The sequence below is a fragment of the Camelus dromedarius genome, chromosome 7 (assembly GCF_036321535.1).
Source record: "Camelus dromedarius isolate mCamDro1 chromosome 7, mCamDro1.pat, whole genome shotgun sequence".
Lineage (NCBI taxonomy): Eukaryota > Metazoa > Chordata > Mammalia > Artiodactyla > Camelidae > Camelus > Camelus dromedarius.
Genome location: NC_087442.1, coordinates 80,438,647 through 80,461,540, shown reverse-complemented (window position 1 = coordinate 80,461,540; position 22,894 = coordinate 80,438,647). Strand labels below are relative to the sequence as shown.

The window sequence follows — 22,894 nt, the reverse complement described above, 5'->3', positions numbered from 1 at the left end:
GAGACAAAACAGTGATGTGAACGCAGAGTGACGTAAGCGCATGGAAGGTGGGAAGCTGAGAGTGAATTCTCCTAACGTCTTCTCTTAAGAGAACAGGAATCTTTGCTTTGTAGAACAGAAGAATGAGCAGACTAAGGGCCATCCAGCAGCCCTGAAGTCCCAGCTCTGTAGATCATGAATCTGGGGAGATAGTAACTCACATAGTTGTATGATTTTTCTCCAGCACATTCGGCTTAAAAAAAAACTGATCAATCCAAGGTTGAAAGTTAGGGCAGGAGTAATAGAAACATAAATATCCCTGGCAAAAGTCTTAGAAAAATCATTAATTATGACTCCAAGTATCTTTATTTCATGAAAATGTATAATCAAAAGTAAAACATAAGTTGCATTAGAACTTTGCTTTCTCAAATTCAACATCAGAAATAATCAAGGAAGAGAAGTTAATGGAAATGACTTAACAGTTCTGATTGTAAAAGGGCTGCAAAAATTGCATTGTTCTTTACTTAAGAAAATAAGTAAAAGACTAAATATTTGTAATGTATAAAATTTCAAGTTATTTATATGAAACTTAAAAAATCTGCCTGAAATATGGAAAGAAAAAGAAAAAGAAAGCAAAAACATTTCTTCCTGTGGCCATCTTTGCCTTTAATCTGTAACTGCTGGAAAACATGTCCCGCTTTCATAGGAGGAAGTAAATTAACCTATATTATTAACTATACAGTATCACTGAGGGTGACTGGAGACATTCCTACACTCTTCTTTGACCCTGAGCTCTCTTCAAGTTGGAGCGGAGAGAAAGAAAATCCTTTTTCCTATCCCTTTAACCCTACTCCAGCACAGCCCTAATATTCAGCTATTATGACAGAATATCCAAGACAGCCAGGGTCGTACGCATTAGAATGTAAGCGCCATAGGACAGGGACCCTGTCTATCTAATATACTAACTATTCCCAGCACCTAGAACAATGTACTGCGTGTAACAGGTGCTCAACAAATATTTATTAAGTAATTTCTGAAAGTATTCAGGAATCTTATTTCGGCGGTTTTATTTACCCAAAAGTCACATTCAAAACTGCATTTCACACAGGTAGAAGAAACAGAAAAAAAATGTCTGGGGGTAGGTTGGGATGTGAGTGTTGGCAGAGCAGGAAGGAACCTATCCTCCTCTCTTTCTCATTTGGATTAGTGGTAGAAAACCTAAAAAGGGATACACGCACATTACACATTACAAGAAGTTGTGGCTGAGAGTGGTGGTAGCAATAAAAGAGAAACAGATCAATTCCTGAAATGGCAGAAGAGAGAGGCTTATGATCATTGCCAGCCTGAAACCAAATACCTCAAATCCAGAGGTGTTTATGCCAAAAAGAGGCCCAAAGGAAACTCTGGCTCTCAAACTCTGAAAATTTGAGAGCTCCTGGTTCTTCACCTGAGGGTCTCCATTTCTAATTTCAAGTCTCCAAGGCTGCCACTAGTGATAATGAGCTGTAAAAGCAAAAGTACTCCCATTACGTGAAAGGTGATAGGAGCAGAAAGAGTAGAAATTCACTTAGTGTCACCACAACTGACAGTGGAGGGAATAGGTGTGTACCCAGTCTCAATATTCAAATTTCCAACACATTTTCCCCAAAATATACTGCAATATATCAAAGTTAGATTTTCCACATCGTATTAAAACCAAAGTGAAATGACTATCTGCTTGAAAAAGAACATTTTTAGTCACTGTTTTTCATGTATCAGGTATTGTGTGCATCATAGAGTGATTCTGACTTTTCCTGTATCTCATTTCCTTCTCTGTTTCTCATAGAATTTTTGAGGATTAAATGAATTAGTATTTGTAAAGAGCTTATTAAGATAGTGCCTAGCCCACAGTAAGCATTATTTACCTTTAATTAACTAAAACAAATATTCATTTTTCAGATTTGTTAACTTTTTCAAACTAAATTTTCAAAAAAAATTTATTTGGCTCTACTTTTTTTAGTGGTGTTTTCATAACTAATTCTTTTGACCTACTCCAAAGAGAACTGTCGAGAGTTAAAAGATAATCAAAATTATTTCTAAAGACCAGCACATGAACTGATTTGGGGGGAATTTCACACTAATTTAATTTGTAACTTTATAATTTATAACTTTTTGATATACTTAAAGCAGAATTACCTTCAGTTACCTTACTTTAAAAAAAAAACAACCTACAAACTATTTTACCCATAGCCATATTGTCACGACCTTAAAAGCATACTTGTTACGTTTAAGCAACTTGTATTTAGTTGTTATTATTTATTATTAATCATGAGTGCTCCACTGAACTCCCATGATTTAATTCAGCTTCTGCTGTAAGAGTTGGATGTACAGTGAGAAGTATATGCAATCTCAATTACATTCTGGGACAAATGCAATGAATTAACATTTCAGGGGCAGCACGCCAGTCCAGCCTTTCTTATGCAATGAAATATACTGGGGGAGGGAGGAGCTTTAAAAATGAAGATTAAAGGTGTGTAAAAGTATCAATGAAGGGAATCCAGCTTGGCAAAGTGATTGCTGCAGAAATGCACATGACATAATAAAAAGAATCTGAACTTGTGATGTTGAAAGCTTTCCAAATTATATTAAATCTAGAATATAATGTAAAATTTCAATTTGCTTTCAGAAAACTCATGTAAAGCCAGAGACAAATAACAAAAAAACTTTCTGAAGTACAAAAATCATTCAATTCCTGTTATCCCAAGTACAATAGGGACAAATCTTTTTGAGTGTATAACGGTTTTAGAAAATCCCATTGTACACTAAAATAACCCAACACCCCCAAGTCAAAAGTCTGGTACCTGAAAACCCACGAGTGAACTGAACTTAAACCCTATGAACAAGCCCAGTGATGGAAGATCAGTCAGTAAACAATTATTATGTTCACTAAAATAAAACACTAGTTAGAAAACTAAAAAAGAAGGTATGAATGCAACTTTCCATATCCTAAATTAAAAATGGTCAACTGCATTGCCTTGCTGACTCAGCATATTTGGGGGCCAATTCCCATCTGTCCTAGAGACAAAGACTAACTTAAAGGAAAAAAAAGTTTGCATAAACTTTACTTCGCATAGCAGAGCAAGTATTTCTCAATCTTCTTACATAATACTCTAGTGTCTTCAGATTTCATATAAAGCCAATGAATTGATCTCTCCCTCCCTCCTAATAAGCTCCTGAGTTCTGAAAATGGTACTTTTCTTAACTGCTTTTCTTTTTATCATATTCTAATTTGGAGGCATTTTATGTTAAGTAGGTTCTCAGCAACCTTCCCACTGATGACTGATGTACAGATGTGCAGGCATAAGCACATTTTAGAAGAGCCATGGGAAGCCAAGACTCCCTCTCACTAGATATCAACAACTGCCTGTCCAAGCCAGGCTACAGTGAGAATGCAAAAGACACTATGGATGGCATAACTTGGGTCTCTGATGACATCCTTAGCCACCGAATCAACTAACACTAAAGCCTACCCAGTCTCTGGATCTCTTGTTATATGAGGTTATAGATTTCCACATGGCTTTAACCATTTCAACTAGATCTTCTGTTACTCTCCTGAAATCACGCTAAGTGAGATCGTTAATTTCATATATCAACTTGGCTACACTACAGGGCTCAGATGCTTGGTCAAAACCAGCCTAGATGTTGTGTAACAGTATTTTTTAGACTTAATTAACATTTAAATCAGTAGACTTTGAGGAAAGCAGATTACCTTCAATAATGTGGGTGGCCTTCATCCAATCAGTTGAAGGCTTAAGAGAGAGGACTAAGGTCCCCTAAAGAAGGAATTCTGTTTCAGATTGCCTTTGAACTCAACACTGCAACATCAGCTCCTGCCAGAATTTCCAGCTTGCCAGTCAGCCTTACAGATTTCATTCTTGCCAGCCTTTACAATCATGTGACCCAATTCCTTAAAATCAATCTCTCTCTATATATTTACTTATCCTACTGGTTTTATTTCTTGAAGTAGTAAGTTCAACAGTTTTCCTTAAGTTTATTACATTTTAAAGAAAAATTTTCACAGCTTTGATGAATTAACTGACAACTAACTGCACATATTCAGAAGATACAATTTAAGTAGTTTTCACATAGGTAATACACTTTTGTAAGACTGTGGCTACAATTAAAATAATGAACATATCCATCACCCTCAAAGGTTTAGCTGTGCTCCTAGAATACATCTGTAATACAAAAATTGGATTAAACTTTATATGTTCATAATATAGAGACTAAAAAATTTCCCTTATTATCATTTAACTTTTACGTAATTTTAATAGCTATATAGTAGTCCATAGTAATATACCACAGTTCTGTTCAATAACCCTCTACTGATAGATATTTAAGTTGTTCCAACACTATGCTACTAAAGCAATGTTATGAAGAACATTCCTGTAGCTTTATAGATATGTAAAGTCATGACTACTTCCTTATATGCTTCTAAAAATAGAATGGCTGATTTACAGGACATACTACCTTTTAAGAAATAATGATTATAAAGTCAACATTAAATCTTTATACAGTAGTTAGTATGTGCCTACCATGCCTTAAATACTCTCTGAAAGTTATACCAATTTTCACTCTCAAGCATTGCATGAATATACCTCTCTATGATCCTATACACTGATCAAGTGTTTAAGAAATCCTTGCCCTTCCCCAAATGAACCTCAATGTAATTCTAGTCAAATCTCCACTGACAAGTTTTCACACCTCATTCTCATTTAAATGCATGAAAATATGCAAGATCTTCTTTTAGGGGGAGAGGGTAGGAGACCCTTATCTACCAGATATTAAAATGTAATATAAGAGGGGGCCAGCATTAGCTCAGTGGTAGAGTGCATGCTTTTAACATGCACGAGGTCCTGGGTTCAATCCCCAGTACCTCCACTAAAGAATAAACAAATAAAAAGATTAAAAAAGAAATGCAGTATAAGGTTGCAATAATTAAACCAATGTGATATGCTAGCAGAGCATGCAAAAGAATCAACAGGAGAGCCCAGAACATGAGGTACCTTATTAAACATGGCACAACAGAACAAAATAACAATGACTCATATATCTAAATTTCTTGAACTAAAATAGAAGTTGAAAAAAAATTCAGGAAAATATTCTTAGGATTTTCCAGAAGGCTGAGCTTTCCTAAGCATCAGACAAACCACCTTCCCTCAAAAACCCCCAAAACTGACAGATGACCATATACAAGATTTAGATTTAAAAAGAACATAGAAAAACAAAGTTATGGGCAAGTAACAGAAATGGGAAAAATTATCTATGATATGTGAAACACATGAAGCATTAATATCTGTATTTTAATGTATCTCTCCAGTTGGCAAGAAAATGTCAAAGCAACAGGCCATTCACAGAAAAAATGGCAAAAACATGAAAATATCTTTACCCACACAAGTAATAAAATAAGTATTAACTTCTCTTATGAGATGGACAAAAAAATGTAAAATCAATAATGTACTGTGATTCAGAAAACTAGGCGTTCACACAAAATTTTAATGAGAATGTAAACTGGTATAAGCTTTCTTATAAGTTAATTTGGCTGTAACTAGTAACATAAAAAAGAAGTGAATCATTTAACCTAACAATTCTACTTTTAGGAATGTATCTACAGAAAGACTCAAATAACACACAGATTTACATTTAATGATGTTTGATAAAGCACTGCTAATAGAAGCTAAAAACCAGTAACCTAAATACCCATCTACAGGGGAAAGCCTAGTAATACCCAAATTACAAACCTACAGAACACTATCTTGTTTTCTTGATTTTTTTTTTCCAAATGGAGGTACTGGGGATAGAACCAGGACCTCATGCATGTAAAGCACATCCTCTACCACTGAGCTATTGCCACCCTCCATCTTGGTTTTTTTCCATGGCTACATGATACACAAAAATGTCTGCTTTACAGAATACTGCATATTATGTCCTCATCTTTGTCAAGTATGTGAGTAAATAAGGTGTATAGTTGTTTTGCACCAAAAAAGTCTAAAAAGAAGCCACTGGTGTCTTCTCATTGTTGGCCAAATGTCAGAGGATCTATGCATATGTCGCTCTTCTACTAATTTATGTTTTTTACTTCAACTAAATACGTTATTTTTATAATTCTAAAAAGAATCAAGTGAGAGTTATTTTTGAAAAACACTAACAGTTTTAGAGATCATACTAAGTGTGACAGAGAGACAAATATCATATATCACTTATATGTGAAATCTTAAAAAAATGATACAAATCAAACTTGTTTACAAAACAGAAACAGACTCACAGTCATAGAAAACAAACTTATGGTTACCAAAGGAAAAAGGGGGGAAGGATAAATTAGGAGCTTAGGATAAACAGATATACACTACTGTATGTAACAGACAAACAAGGACCTACATAGGGAACTATATTCAATATCTCACAATAACGTATAGTGGAAAAGAATACAATTTTTTTAACCTATCAAAAACTGGTAGTGTGTGTTTTTTTAAATTGAAGTATAGCTGATTTACAGTGTTGTGTTAGTTTCAGGTGTACACCAAAGTGGTTCAATTTACACTGTCTTACATTAAGAGCGACATCCTAGTATGCAGGTTGACTCCATGGTAAGCAAAAGAAAAAATGTTAAACTACTAAAGAGGTGAAAATACTTCAATATTATCCCATTTAAGCTTCATAATAACCCCCAAAATATTATTATTTCCTTGTAATGCATCAGGCTCAGAGACACTAAATAATTCGCCCATTATTACACAACTACTAAATGGCAAAAGTAAAACAATCCCCCAGGTCTGAGTGTCCCATCCCTCTTTTCACCGTGAAGGAAAAGGGGTTATTAGCTTCTTCAGAAAGGGCTGAAAAACCATAGAGCAATGTAATAGCTATCTTCTATTGCACGGAACAGTGATGAGGCATGCCCTAAACGGTGCCACTGTCACCCCGCACCGCCTGCCTTTCCCCACCGCAGAATTTTAACTGCAGAATTCTTTCTCTTTATTGATGGCCATGGTATTCTGAACATCAGATCATATGTTCCTTAACTTTCTCCCTCTGTTTTCCATTTCAAACCAATACCCTGGCTTCTGCAATTAGCATCTGTCTTACTGCCTGCTACTGAGCTTCACTCTTCTGACTTCCATTTCCCCACCTGGGTTTGAATTCACTTTTTAAGTTCTGGTAGATTAAGGAAGTTCAGCTAGTCACACATAACAAGTTTTTCACTCTTCTTGACAACTTTTACTATTAATAATTAGAGACTATTTCTAAGCTTTCAGAAAAAAAGTTTATTTTTAACTTCTGAGTTAGCACCATTCCTGATACTTGATCTTCACATGATGAAATTTCACTGGAGGATTAAAACTGAAATATTCAGTTCTCCCAAACATCAATTCTGCTTAAGTATAAACAATTATTATATTATTGATCTATTTCTGCTCTCACAACCTACCACCATGCTGTAATAACAGCAAACTTCACTGTGTGCTTTACTATGTTCAATATTCTAAGTTAAGTGCTTCACACACTTTATCTCATTTGATACAACAAATCTATGAGTTAGGTATTATTATCCCATTTTCCAGATGAGGAAAACAAAGAGTACATAATAACGAAAGAAGCAAGGATTCGAACTATACTCTTTAACCATTACACATATATTTCCCATTACTATTACCTTATGACATCTGCCCCAAAATAACATATTTCTTATTCAACTATTCAGGAAATATTGGCAGGAAAAAGCCACCCCCCACTTCCATTTCCACCTACCCCTTCCATACTTTCCTACACATTCCTTTTCACTTAAACTCAGGACAATCCTTTTGTCATAGATCATCTTCTAATGAGCACCTACACATCCTGATCTGTTCTTTACTCTAAATTTCAACACATGACGCTAACTCTGTATTACCTTGTGAACCAAAGAAAGAAGTCATTCCTACTTAAGATTTTGATTTTTTTTCCTTTAAAAGCATTACTTGCTATATTTTATTGATGTGACTAAAGCACCTTTCTTGATCAGCACTTTTACTGATCATGCAAAATTCACAATCATGAAGGGTTCATTTAGTTATTCAGGAACATACTACAATCTGTTTCATAAATATTTTTCTTCTCAATTCAACTCAACAAACATTTACTGAGCAGGACATAGGAAACACATGGAGAGCAAGAAAACCAGACGGCTGGATAGTTTTTATGTAAATCAGTCAAAAGATGAACATTCTTACTAGGTAAAAAATACTTTTTAAGTCAGTTAAAAAAAACACTGATACTGTAAAAAAATGGAAAAAAGACATAAACAGGTGATATATGGATAAATATAAATGGCCTCCATACACAAAAAACTGTCCAACCAAGCTCCACAGTAATAAAAAATGATTATAAAAAAGATAGGATACCATTTTTTACTAATCAAACTGTCAAAGTTCAAATAAAGTCATTATAAATGCTGGTCGAAACACACAATATGAATTGTACTTTTTTTTTTTTTTTTTTTTTTGGAAAAAAGTGAGTTAGCAATTTGGTTCCTTGGCATAATATTTGAGGTCAAACACCACTGTGGGCCCTAACCTACCTTTGCAGCCTCATCTTCTATAACAGACCCTTCTCCTCGTCCACAACACTTATCCCTCTCAATGTGTATAGTATTTTCATCATAACACAGAGTCCTTGGGAACTAGTTGGGGTTTTTTGGTCTTAAATAAGTCTTAATGTATTCAGAGTTGTACAAACATCACCACAATGAATTTCAGAAAATTTTCATCACCTCAAAAACAATCTTGTACCCATTAGCAGTAACTCCCCATTTCCAACCTCCTCCCCAGGTCCCTTGCAACCACCAACCTACCTTCTATCTCTATGGATTTACCTATTCTGGGCATCTTATATAAACAGAATCATACAATACAGTCTTTTGTAACTGGCTTCTTTCACTTAGCATAATGTTTTTAAGGTTCATCCATGTATCAATCAGTACGTTATTCCTTTTAATTTTTAAAAACTGTGGTAAAACATAAATAAAATTTACCATCTTAACTATATTTAAGTGTACAGTTTAGTGGCATTAAATTTATTATCACTGTTGTACAACCATCACAACACCATCTATTTCCAGAATTCTTTTCATCTTACAAAAATGAAATTCTGTAACCATTAAGCAATACTTTCCCATTCTCACCTCCCTCCAGTTCTTAGTAACTACCATTCTACTTTCTGTCTCCATGAATTTGACTACCTTAGGTACCTCATACAATATTTGTCCTTTCGTTATGACTGGCTTATTTCATTTAGCATAATGTCCTCAAGGTTCATCCTTGTTGCAGCATGTCAGAATCTCCTCTGTATTTAAGACTGAATAAATACTTAATTGTATGTAAATGCCATATTTTGCTTATCAATTCATGAATCCAAAGACATCTGGGCTGCTTCCACCTTTTGGTTACTTTAAACAATGATGCTATAAACCTGGGGTACAAAATCTCTTTAGGACAATGCTTTCAATCCTTTCGAGTATAAACCCAGAGGTGGAAATGCTGGATCATACGGTAGTACTATTTTCAACTTTTTGAGGAAACACTGTATCATTTTCCATGGTAGCTTTATTTATACATTCCCACTGGCAAAGAAGTGGGGTTCCAGTTGCTCCACATCTTGTCACTTGTTATTTTCTGCTGTTTTTATTTTTACTTTTTTGATAATAGCCATTTTAATGGGTATGAAGTAGTAACTCTTGTGGCTTTGGCTTGCATTTCCCTAAATGGTTATAGTGATGCTGAATATCTTTTCATGTGCTTAATGTCCATTCAAGTCCTTTGACCTTTTACTGTTGATGAATTGTAGGAATTCTTTATATAAACTGGACATGAACCCTTATCAGATAATATGGTTTTGCCATATCATGGGTTGCTTTTTTTAATCTGATCATGTCCTTGAATGCATTAAAAAATTTTTTAACTTTGATGGAGTCCAATATATTTTTTTGCTGTTGTTAACCGTGCTTTTGGTATCACATTCAAGAAACCAATGCCAAATCCAAAGTCTTAAAGATCCCCAGTATGTTTTCTTGTAAGAGTTTTATAATTTTAGCTCTTACATTTAAGTCTCCGATTCATTTTGAGTTAATTTTTGTATATGTTGTTAAGTAAGGGTTCAACTTCATTGTTTTGGATGTGGATATCCAGTTTTCACAATATACCATTTGTTGAACAGACTTTCCCCACTGAGTATCTTAATACCCTTGTCAAAAATCAATTGACCATATATGCGAGTATTTACTTTTGGGCTGTCTATTCTGGGCTCTCTATTCTGTAACTTTGTAGTAAGTTCTGAAATCTGGAAGTGTGAGCCCTCCAACTTTGTCCTTTTTCAAGGCTGATTTGACTACCTTTTATTCTTCCTCTTGTCTGACTGCTGTGGCTAGCGCTTTCAATAGTATGTTGAATAGAAGTGGTAACAGTGGGTACCCTTGTCTTGTTCCACAATTTAGCAGGAAAGCTTTTAGCTTTTTACCATTGAGTATTATGTTGGCTTTAGGCTTGTCATAAATGGCTTTTATTATGTTGAGGTATGTTCCCTCTATACTTTGGTAAAAGTTTTTATCATGAGTGGATGCTGAATTTTATCAAATGGTTTTATCTGTTGAGATGATTATGTGGATTTTGTCTTTTGTTAATGTGGTATATCACATTGATTTTGATTTGTGTATGTGGAATTGGAAAGGGAAGAGGTAAATTGTCATTATCTGCAGAGAGGTAAAATTGTCATTATTTGCAGATGATGTGATACTCAACACAGAAAACCCTAAAGACTCCACACAAAAACTATTAGAACTAATAAATGAATTCAGCAAAGTAACAGGATACAAGTTTAATATACGGAAATCTGTTGCATTTCTTTACACTAACAATGAAATATCTGAAAGTGAAAAAAAATCATATTTAAAAATCAGGTCAAAAAAATAAAATATCTAGGAGTAAACCTAACCAAGGAAATGAAAGACCTATATGCTAAAAACTATAAAACACTTATAAAGAAAACTGAAGATGACTCAAAGAAATAGAAAGATATTTCATGTTCTTGGATTGGAAGAATATTTTTTAAATGGCAATACTACCCAAAGCAATCTACAGACTTTAATGCAATCCCTATCAAATTACCCATGACATTTTTCACAGAACTAGAACAAATAATCCTAATATTTATATAGAACCACAAAAGATCCGAATAGCCAAAGCAATCCTAAGGAAAAAGAAAAGGCTGGAGGCATAACCCTCCCAGACTTCAGACAATACTACAATGCTACAATAATCAAATCAGCATAGCACTAGCACAAAAACAGACATACAGATCAATGGAACAGAACAGGGAGTCCAGAAATAACCCCACACACCTATGGTCAATTAATCTACAACAAAGGAGGCTACAATATACAATAAAGAAAAGATAGTCTCTTCAGCAAGTCGTGTTGGTAAAGCTGGACAGCCTCATGTAATCAATGAAATTAGAATACCCCCTCATACCACATACAAAAATAAACTCAAAATAGTTTAAAGATCTACATATTAAAAACATGACACCATAAAACTCCTAGAAGAGAACATACGCAAAATGTTCTCTGACATAAATCGGAGCAATTATTTCCTTAGATCAGTTTCCCAAGGCAAAGGAAATAAGGCAAAAATAAACAAATACGACCTACTCAGACTTAAAGCTTTTTTATTTAAACTTTTTATTGAAGTACAGTTGATGTACAAAATTATGTAAAGTTATAGGTGTACAATATAGTGATTCTCAATTTTTAAAGATTTTACTCCACTTATAGTTATTATATAATACTGGCTATATTCTCCATGTTGTAAAATACACCCTTGTAGCTTATTTTATACATAATAGCTTGTATCTCTCAATCCCCTACTGCTCCCTTCTGACCCTCCCCACTAACCTCTCCCCACTGGTAACCACTAATTCCTTCCCTACATCTGTGAGTCTGTTTCTTTTCTGTTATATTCACTAGTTTGTTGTATTTTTTTTTAGATTCTTCATGTAAGTGGTATCTTACAGTATTTATCTTTCTCTGACTTATTTCATTTGGCATAATGCCCTCCAAGTCCATGCTTGCTGTACACCAATAACTAAAATATTTTAAATCACCTGTATTTCAATTAAAAAGCAAACAAACAAGTTTGACCTACTCAAACTTAAAGCTTTTGTACAGCAAAGAAAACTGTAAACAAAATGAAAAGACAACCTATGGAATATGACAAAATATTTGTGAATGATGCAATCAACAAGGGGTTAATTTCCAAAACACACAAACAGTTCACACAGCTCAATAGCAAAAACAAAAACAAAAACAAAAACAAAATCAAAATCAAAATCAAAATCAAAAATGGGTCAAAGACCTAAATAGACATTTCTCCACAGAAGACACACAGATGGTCAACAGACACCTGAAAAGATGCTCAGCATCGCTAATTATGAGAGAAATGTAAATCAAAACTACAATAAGGTATTACCCCACCCAGTCAAACTGGCTATCATCAAAAAGTCCACAAATAATAAATAATGGAGAGAGTGTGGAGAAAAGGGAACCCTCCTCCTCTGTTGGTAGGAATGTAAATTGGTGCTGCCACAATGGAAAACAGTATGAAGGTTTCCCAAAAAGTAAAAACAGAGCTACCATAGGATCCAGTAATCCCACTCCTGGGTATATATCTGGAAAAGACAAAAACTCTAATTCAAAAAACTACATGGACCCCAATGTTCATAGCAGCACTATTTACAACAGCCAACATATGGAAACAACCCAAATGTCTATCAACAGACGATTGGTTTAAGAAGGTGTGGTACACACACACAGGAATACTTCTCAGTCATAAAAAAGAATGAGATATTTCCATTGGCAGCAACTTCAACGGATCTAGAGATTATTATAACTTAGTAAGTCAGACAGAAAAAGACAGATATACGATCTCACTTACATGTACGATCCAAAAAAGCAATACAAATGAATCTATATGCAAAACAAAAACAGACTCACAGACACAGAAAACAAACTTTTGGTTACCAAAGGGGAACGAGAGGGAGGATAAATTAGGAATATGGGATTAACAGATACAAACTACTATACATAAAATAGATAAGCAACAAGGAGTTATAAAACACAAAGAACAAAATTCAGTATTGTTCAATATTTTATATATATACATATATATATACACAAACACACATATATGTATCTGAATCACTTTGCTCCAAACCTGAAACTAATACAATATTATAAATCAACTATATTTGAATTTAGAAAAAGAAAGAAACCCTAATTTATGGAAGAGAGTGACTAGAGATTGAATCAATCACCAACTGCCAATGACTCAATCAATCGTGGTTATGTAATGAAGCCTCCTAAAAAACAAAAAAGGAGGGGATTCTGAGAGCTTCCTTGCTAGGGAACCAGTATGCTTCCATGCGCTACCATGCTAGACCCCAAGCTACACAAGGACAGATGCTGCTCTTTTCAGGGACCTATATATCCCTTCATCTGGTTGTTGATTCATATCCTTTAGTATCTGCTGTAATAAATCTGTAATCTAATGAGTAAATGGGTTTTCCTGAGTTCTGTAAGCCATTCTAGCAAATTAACTGAACCCAAGGAAGTGGTCATGGGACCCTCTATTTATAGCTGGTTGATCAGAAATACTGGTAACAACCTAGGCTTGTGACTGGCACCTGAAGTAGAGATCAGTTTTGTTAGGATTGAGTCCTTTATCCTCTGGGATCTGATTCTAGCTCCTGGTAGATAGTGTCAGAAATAAGGCACCAGCAGGCTAAGAATTAATTGACTGTTGGCGAGGGGAGGCCTACACACACACACACACACACACACACACACACACACACACACTGGAATTAGGTCCAGGAACCCTTTCACAAGGCTACTCGGATTTACCATTGCTGTTATGCCTTTTTCCCTCCCTTTCAAGGAATTTGTCCATTTTCTTGAAGTTGTTGGAGTTATTATGGACATGAAACTGTTCATCATATTCCCTTTTTCTTCTAACATCTATAGGATTGGTACTGATATTTCCACTTTCAAAGAATCAAATACTGGTTTTATTGCTTTTTAACCTATTACCATATTTGTTTTCTGTTTCACTGATTTCAACTCTATTTTTTTGCTTTTGTGTACTCTGGGTTTATTTGTTCTTTCTCTAGCTTTCTAAGATTGTAGTTTAGATTACTATGATATGGAATTTTTTTTTGAGATGAGAGTAGAAAAGGAATTTATTAGGTTATGCTGCCATTGACAACAGCATGCCACACAGACGAGAGGTGCCTGTGTGAGCTGATATTGGATTATATATAAACATTGGCAATGAGCTGATAATTGTTAAAGGTGGGCAGTACGTACATGAAGTGTTATTTCATCCTACTATTCTTTAAAGTTATGTATATGTTTGATATTTTACATAATACTTTAAAGATTACATCAAGCAAGTAAACCTAACTCCACGGTTAAAAAAAAAAAGATTGTTTTGGCTATTTAAGGGTCCCCTGAAATTTCATATAAATTTTAGGATGAATTTTTCTATTTCTGCAAAAACCATTGTTGGATTTTCATAAGAATTGCACTGAATTTGTAGATCACTTTGGGTATTGCTATCTTAAACTATTAAGTCTTCTAATCCATAAAAACAAGTATTTTTAATTTACTAATGCCTTCCTTAACTTATTTTATAATTTTTAATGTACAACTTTCATCTCCTTGATTTATTTCTAAGTATTTTATTCTTTTTGATGCTATTGTAAATGAAACTGTTTTCTTCATTTCCTATTCAGATTTTTCACTACTATAGTACAGACACAACTGAGTTTTCCATGTTGATTTTGTTCCCTGCTACTTTGCTGAATTTATTAACTCTTTTTTTTTTTTGGCGGAAACTTTAGGGTTCTCCACATATAACATGTTGTCTATGAAGAGATACAATTTTAATTCTTCCTTTCCAATTTGGATGTTTATTTCTTTGTCTTGCTTATTTGTTCTTATAGTGTTCCAGCACTATACTGAACAGAAGTGACAAAAGTAGGTACAATTATTCCCCATTTCTTGAGAGTTCACTTTCTGCTACTTTGCTTTTACAAAAGACCTACATTAATACCTGTTTTCAATAACCGAAGAAATCAACAGATTTTTGCTTTCACAAAAAAAGGTAAAAAGCAAAAATAGCATGCAGCACTGGCTTGGCAGTAAGCTGTTATAAAGGCAGCATGCACCCTGAGCGGTGAGAGTGGCACAACCAAGCTCCTTCCCTGGGAAACTACACTGAACATATCAATGTCAAGTCACCATGGCTTTAAACTGTGTCTGTAAGCACCTGTGCTTTATCTTGATTTATTCTGTGATTCCATTAGCAAGATGTATCCTAAGGGAACTGCTTCTTTGCTTTATGCTACTTGAGCTTACCAAAGATTTCACAGAAAACTCTACTTTTGGATAGTAGGGGAAAACTGTATCCTTGTTGTCTTTAAAGCTTTCAGTCTTTAACCACTAAGAATGATGCTAGCTGTGGACTTTTTATATATGGCCCTTAATATGTTGACACAGTTTCCTTCTATTTCAAATTAAAAGATTACTCAAATTCCCTCATTAAACAAATACTAATATTGAAAGTATTATAGCTAACTTAATTTGTACACAGTAATTTTAATACTGGTTTTGTTAATTTTAAGTACCAAAATACTATTTTGTTGAAATGATACCATTATTTCAGTGTAAATTAATACAAGTACTTGTATCCCACTGCAGAAACTAAAGATCTAGCTTTATCTGAAACAAAACACCTCCACACTAACAAAAAAGACTGAAAAACAGACAAAAAGATTCAAAGATCCCCTCAAAGATATCAAAAAGAGATGGGACTGCCTGAAAGATGAAAAAAGCTTTAGGGAAAAAAATTTTTTTTTTTTTATTTTAAGCTTTTTTTGTGGGGGGTGGGAAGGCAATTCGGTTTGTTTGTTTGTTTAATGGAGGTACTGGGGATTGAACCAAGGACTTCATTCATCCTAAGCAGGCACTCTACCACTGAGCTATACCCTGCCTTCAGGAAAAAAATTTAGAATTAGTTTGTCTCTCCTCCATTCTCTCGATTATTTCAGAAAAAGCTCATTTAACATCTCTAAGTTTTTGCACAAAAATGTACCCATGACTTCATGATACCACTTAACCATGTTTTCTTAAAGGCAGTGCAGTAGAAAGTAGGAAGATTGGTCAAGTAAGGCCTCACTAACGAATAAAGCAACATTCAGGCTAAGACCTAGAAAATGAAAAACCAGCCATTCAAAGCGTGTGTTGTGTGTGTGTGTCTGTGCGTGTGTGTGTGTTTAAGACCAGTGTAAAGAAAGACTTTAAAGCAGACAAGTGTGTTGGCATATCTGACGACTCTGAAGACCAGTATGACTGCAGCTAGTTAAGAAATCAGAAAAATTGATCGGGATTGGGGTTGGAGAAATAGGCAGGGATGTGATCCTACTGTTCAAAAAAGGAGGGTCCAGTCTGGAGGCAAGCAATTATATTACTTTATATTACTTTGGCTATAGTACAAGATTAATGAAAAATATATTTGCACACCACCCTCATGCATAAAATCTTAATCTAATTCTTGCTATGTGGTAAGAGAAACAATGTTTCCCTTTAATAGATGAAGGAATAATAGGCTCAGAAGGGCTAAAGGCCTTAAGCTAAATCACAAATCCCAGACATTCTAACCCACGTCAAACCAGTATCCTTTCTATTACACAGTAAGAAGCAATGAGAAATAACATGAGAAAGAGAAACCGGGTTGAAAAGTCAGGCTAGGGAATATGGGCTCTATTATGAGAGAACAAAACACCTAACAGAAGTAATGTCAATGAAAAAGATGATTCTGATGATCTCTATGGGTCATACAGAATACTTTCAAACAGAGGTTCCTTCATACAGAATGGTTACCATATTATTATCTGTGTTTCCCAGAAGAATAAGATGGTGGATGGGTGTAGTTGGGGACAGGAGGATGCTAAGTACCGTGTTCAATCAGGACATACCTACTTTAATCTGTTTTATATTAGATTTACTTGAAAAAAAATTCTGCTCTCTGAAAACCACCAATTATAAAGGAGTCAATCTTGTTTCCAAAATCTTACATTGAAGATCTAAACTCTACTGGAGGTAGAGTATTTTATATACCCTATGATAACTACTTTAAAAAGCACACTAATTTCCTTTCAGTTTTTTTGCTAAAAGTCAACCATATACCACTACGATTTATTAAAGGCAATTTCAGGTTAAGATTTTTGCCTCCACACTTTCAGAAATAACACATACGCCTACTATAAAGTTTCCTTCTATGTTAAGACATTGTAACATTTAAAATGTAAGATAAGTATATTCTAATACTACTATATAAACTATTTCTCAATTATTAAAAAGTGAAGACTAAAAATCATGCACTGATGTCCAAAAAAACAACTAGTATTAGTGAATAATACCAGTAAGTATGCTTTGATGTTTATCTAGGTGACTCAGAAACCATGAAAGCAAAACATATAAAATAATTCAACTACATTTAAATATGGAGTTTGATATTAAGGCAATAGTTTAATGTACCTACAAATTACTCAAATGGTCACTATCTGTATCAAAATCTACAAGTTAGCAATATCACGATGACACAAAATAGGTTATGTAAATATACACATACCTTTATCCTTCTTAAAATCCAAAGCATCTTCTTTATCAGTCACTATTTCCTTCATATTGATAATACTCTGGTGGGTAAGCTGCCGGAGAATTTTAATTTCTCGAATTGCTGTGATTGGAAAGCCTTCCTTCTCATTATCTAGACGTACTTTTTTTAAGGCTACCATTTCTCCTATTAGAAAATTAAATAAAAATCAGATTACCAGCTAATAAAACCAAGTGACATTTTAAATTTATTTTAATTGATAACTTCTGTTCCTACCTCTTGAAATTACAACCCACAAAATATATTTTAGTTTCCAATATACCAAATTATAATGTTCATGGTTCAAGAAGTCTCTTGTTAAATAAATTATGGAATATTTATCAAACTATGCAACACCATACAACTATTTAAAAAGATAGAATAGGTCTATATGCATTGTTATTTTATGCTTGCTAAGCTATGTGAAATGAAAAAAAACAAGAAAATGAAGAGTAGACATATTACACTACTGTTTTTTAAATGAAAAGGGAAGTATAAATATACGTAATATGCTTATACATGCATAAAATATCTCTGAACAGATGAGAAAACTCTGGACACTGTGCAGGTGAGAAAATATGCTCAGTTATATTAAGCTGTCCAAAGATGCCCAGTTACCCAATTGAGAAACTGGGATTCAAAATCTGGTTTAGCTGTTTCAAAAGTATATACTCTTCCCACTACATTAAATGGCCTCATAATTTATGTATGAGTGAGTTTTGTATCAGATAATCTAAATATTAAAACACACATACAGAAATCCTATTATAAGAAAAAATCCACTATAATAAAGGTTTGTTCATTCCACTTCAATGGAGGAAAAAAGAGAAATTCCGTACTTACAAATTTTCCAAAAGAAGGACGTTTTTCCTTTTAATCATTTAAACTTATTTGATTATTTTTAATAGGAATCTACAATGCAGTATGGTTCCTTATTTTATAATTTAATCTTTTTGATAATGCAGAATCATCATTATGCTATTACTGTATGCTATAACTGCTTTCAGGAGTTTCTAAGCAGACAGTAGTCTCCCTTATACTAAGTGGCCTCAAACAGCTATGCTATTTTATCTCTTGGGTTATTTCAACAAGGAATTATAAATTAAGATTAAACACTGACTGTAAGCACTTAGTAAAATACATGGCCTCTGACAGTTAGTTTTAACTCTGCTCCAAGGTCTTCTAAATCTTTCTCTCAGGTGACTGATTATCTGATTATGATCTGAAAGGGTAATTTCTAAAGAAAAAAAATATTCTGGCCAAAATAAAAGTGGCACAGAAATCTAATACAACAAAATTAACTAAAGTCAAGATACTTCCCTCCTGACTACTAACAACGTAAAAATTTACTCACAACAAAAGAAAAGAAACCTAAATCCCCCTTACTACACATCACAAATACTAAAGAAACACTTTAAAAAAACAAATAAGTATATATACCCTCTTGTATGTACTCATATCTTACATAAGTGCATATATAAAATGAAATGAAAAACAAGATGAAACAATAGCATAAATTCGAATTTAACTTTTTTCCTGAAAATTCCTCAATGTATGCATTAGAAGAGAAACACAAATAAGTACATTTCACAGGCCCAAAGATCAAAAGCATTTGGCATTCTTACCAGTGTCTTTATCCCTGGCCTTGTAAACTTGTCCATAGGTACCTTCTCCAATAATTCCGATGATATCAAATTTATCCACGCAGCGTTTTCCCCAGTCAATATCTTTTTCTTTGATTTCACCATAGCGAGGCCCACATATTCTATCAAATATAGTTCTGAAGTTTTTATATACAATCAAGCAAACTGAATAAACTGTTTCATACTCAATATCCACCCTCCACCAAATCTTATATCCTTTATTTCCCCTCACCCTTGCTTATTTGCGATCATCTAAGACAAGTAACACTGTATGTTAGTATTATAAATTATCATTAAAGTACTTCTCCATACTAACTCTTCTTCTGTAGATTAACACTAAAAGTGAGAAAGAGAAGAAGCAAAGCTTGTTATGAGGGATTTTCAGAAATAAAATGTAATTTTTCAGTGAGTGGATAAAACCAACACTAGTATAGAGTCCAAGTTCTCTAACCTACCCCTAGAAAGTTTTATATTCATTGACAATACATATATATCTTTCAAAAATCAAAAGGTTAATAATAAACATTACCAAAAATCTAACTATAAAACCTAATGACAAATTTAGATTTAAGACTAGATAAAATTATCTTAAAAATAGAAACATCAGAAAGATTTTCAGTCTAAGAGAGTATAAAAATACTAATATAAGCAACCCTTAGGAATCCACACTTTAAGTGTGTGTATTATGTATATGATAAATATTTGACATTCTTCAAAAAGATATGTAATTTTGTAGTATTTTAACATTCTGGTATGTAATAGAAATTTAAGGACTAAAGCTACAATACTCAAGGAGAGACTATTTTAAGTTTTCTAGTTTTTACTCCACACTAGAAAACCACCTTGTATTCTTCTTGTTTTTAATTTCTTTCTTTTTCATTACTATTTTCTTAATGGAGGTACTGGGGATTGAATCCAGGACCTCATGCATGCCAAGCATGTACTCTACCACTGAGCTATACCCTCCCCCTCACCTCATATTCTTACCTTACTGCACTACTTACATTATTGCACTACTTGTACAGCAATTCTAAAATAAGATCTAACTAAAAGTCTTACTTACACTTTCCTTTGGTTAAGTAGAACTTAAAAAAAAAAAAAAATCAACATTCTCCCCCCTTAACTGATGAACAGGTTTCAAGGGAAAGAGACATCTCTAGGCACTTACTTGAAGCTAATTTAGGATACAGATTTCAAATTCAAACCTTCTTCCACTCCACCTCTTGCAAAATGAAGAATGAATTTAGTTATGGGAACAAATGGAGCTAAAAGCAAAGGAAAACACAGCAGCTTGCCCATTGCTAATTTTGTTTGGGCTCACCGAATGCTGACTTCTGCCTTGTCCAAATTCAATATTTCTGTATTATTTAAGTATCTTAATTATAGAAATTTTCTTTAACACATACAATACCCCCAAGAAATTAATAACATTACAAACTGAGACAGAAAATTATATTTGGTTTTATTAGTCATTTTGAATAGGTACTCAGGCAATTAGGAGAAAATTTTTTTCAAAACTCTAATAGAATTTATTCATATACCTAAGTTGAAAGAATAAACACACTTTTTATTATTTTAAATCTTAATTTTGTATTTTATAATGATCCAAAATCATCTCTGGCCAATTTAAGAGCAGGTAAAAAGCAAGCACATACTTAGGCCTCCTTTTACTATGTAACTGTGTTGTTGTTTTCTTTTCCTCTGGACTCTTTGAGAGATCATCTCCTCCTGGCAGCTCAGGGGGCAGTGGTAAATCAGCAAGTAGACATCGTAGTTTCTTTTCTACTTCTTTTTTAACCGCTTTTACTGAAATATTTCCTCGTAAGCTAAAAACAAAGGAGTCAGACCAAAAAAAAATTTATTTCAATGAGAAATTAAAATGCAGTTACGTCTTACATTTAAGTAACAAGCGAAGGCAAAAGACAAAGTTGAGTTTCTTTACTTTCCAGTCAAAATAATATACTATATTCAACTGAAAAATATAAAATTTGGGAGTGAAAGTGATACAGAATCAGACAAAAACTAAGGAAATCTGAACAAAGTACGGACTTTAGTTACTAACAATGTATCACCATTGGTTCATTAATTGTAAAAAAAAAAAAATTACCATACTAATAATATTAGATGTTAATAAAGAAGAAACTGAATGCAGGATATATGAGGACCCTCTCCTCTGTAATACTGCAATTTTTTTGTAAATCTGAAAGTGTTCTAAAAAAGTTTATTTTTAAAAAGATATAAAATTACTATAGAATTGTAAATTAAAACTGAAAGTCAACTAGTCATGCATTATAGGAGAATTCATTAATTTTACACTACAGCATTTGGTTTGATTCCTGTAGAGAGACAAAAAGTTGCTCTGTTGTAAGAAATAAATAAAACAACATGCTGTAGAATAAAATGATGCCATTTGCAACAACATGGATGGACCTGGAGATCGTCATTCTAAGTAAAGCAAGCTAGAAAGAAAAAGAAAAATACCATATATCACTCATATTCGGATTCTAAAAAAGAAAAAAGAAGGCACAAATGAACTCATCTACAATACAGAAACAGACTTGCAGACACAGTAAACAATTTTATGGTTGCCGATCGGGGGAAAAGGGGCTGAGAAGGGATAAATTTGGGAGTTTGAGATTTACAAACATTAACCACTATATATAAAAATCGATTTTAAAAAATTTCTGTAAAGCATAAGGAACTATATTCAATATCTTATAATAATCTTTAAGAAAAAAGAACATGAAAATGAATATATATATATTATATGCATGACTGGGACATTATGGTGTACATCAGAAATTGACACATTGTAACTGATTATACTTCAATTTCAAAAATACATGCTATTATTTATCTTGCCCATTTAAATAATCACAAAAGACTAATTTAGCTTCATCCCTTTTTAGAGATCATTTTTCCTTAACTAGACAATGATTAGATTCTCTTAAATTTTTTTAAAGACTCTAGCTTATTGGAATTATAGGTGAAATTTAAGCTTATTTAGTTCTTTACTTTTTAATGAATGAAGAACTCAGGTTCTTAAAGTTTACCTTAATTTGGTAACTGATTATTTTAAACCTCCCAGACATTACAAAATCTGTTAAATAATATGATATTTTGAATTTTTTAATTTTTTGATAACAAAATTTGGACTTCACATACTTTCATAACAGTTATGAGTCCCACAATAAAAAAGATTAGTGAGATTACACTGCTGTGGTCAGAAATTACTAATGATGCTATCAATGTAAATCATTTCATTTTAATTATAACTTCCACTCATGCTGAATATTAATGTTATTGTACAACAAATGGATTAATCTTTAATATCATCTGATAAAAACTACTTATCAATAAATTTGTGACTTTTCTTCATAACCTCATGGTACTCACTAGAAGATAAGCTTTAACAGGAAAAACAAGCTCAAAAGGAAATTGGTTTACAGTTTTATTTTTAAAGTAATAGTGTCATATAGCCCCCTTTCC

General features: G+C 33.3%; 1 protein-coding gene across 4 annotated transcripts in view; it reads right to left on the bottom strand.

Moving 5' to 3' along the window:
* The window catches only part of CDK13 (cyclin dependent kinase 13), a 104,170-nt gene that overhangs the window by 51,335 nt on the left and 29,941 nt on the right, over window positions 1-22,894 (bottom strand). For all 4 annotated transcript variants that reach the window (XM_064487713.1, XM_064487714.1, XM_010979067.3 and 1 more), the window contains exons 3-5: window positions 21,061-21,231; window positions 19,388-19,527; window positions 17,739-17,909 (exon numbers count right to left, since the gene is read on the bottom strand). In XM_064487713.1, coding sequence (XP_064343783.1) covers window positions 17,739-17,909; window positions 19,388-19,527; window positions 21,061-21,231 — 482 coding nt within the window. The remainder of the gene's footprint in view (window positions 1-17,738; window positions 17,910-19,387; window positions 19,528-21,060; window positions 21,232-22,894) is intronic.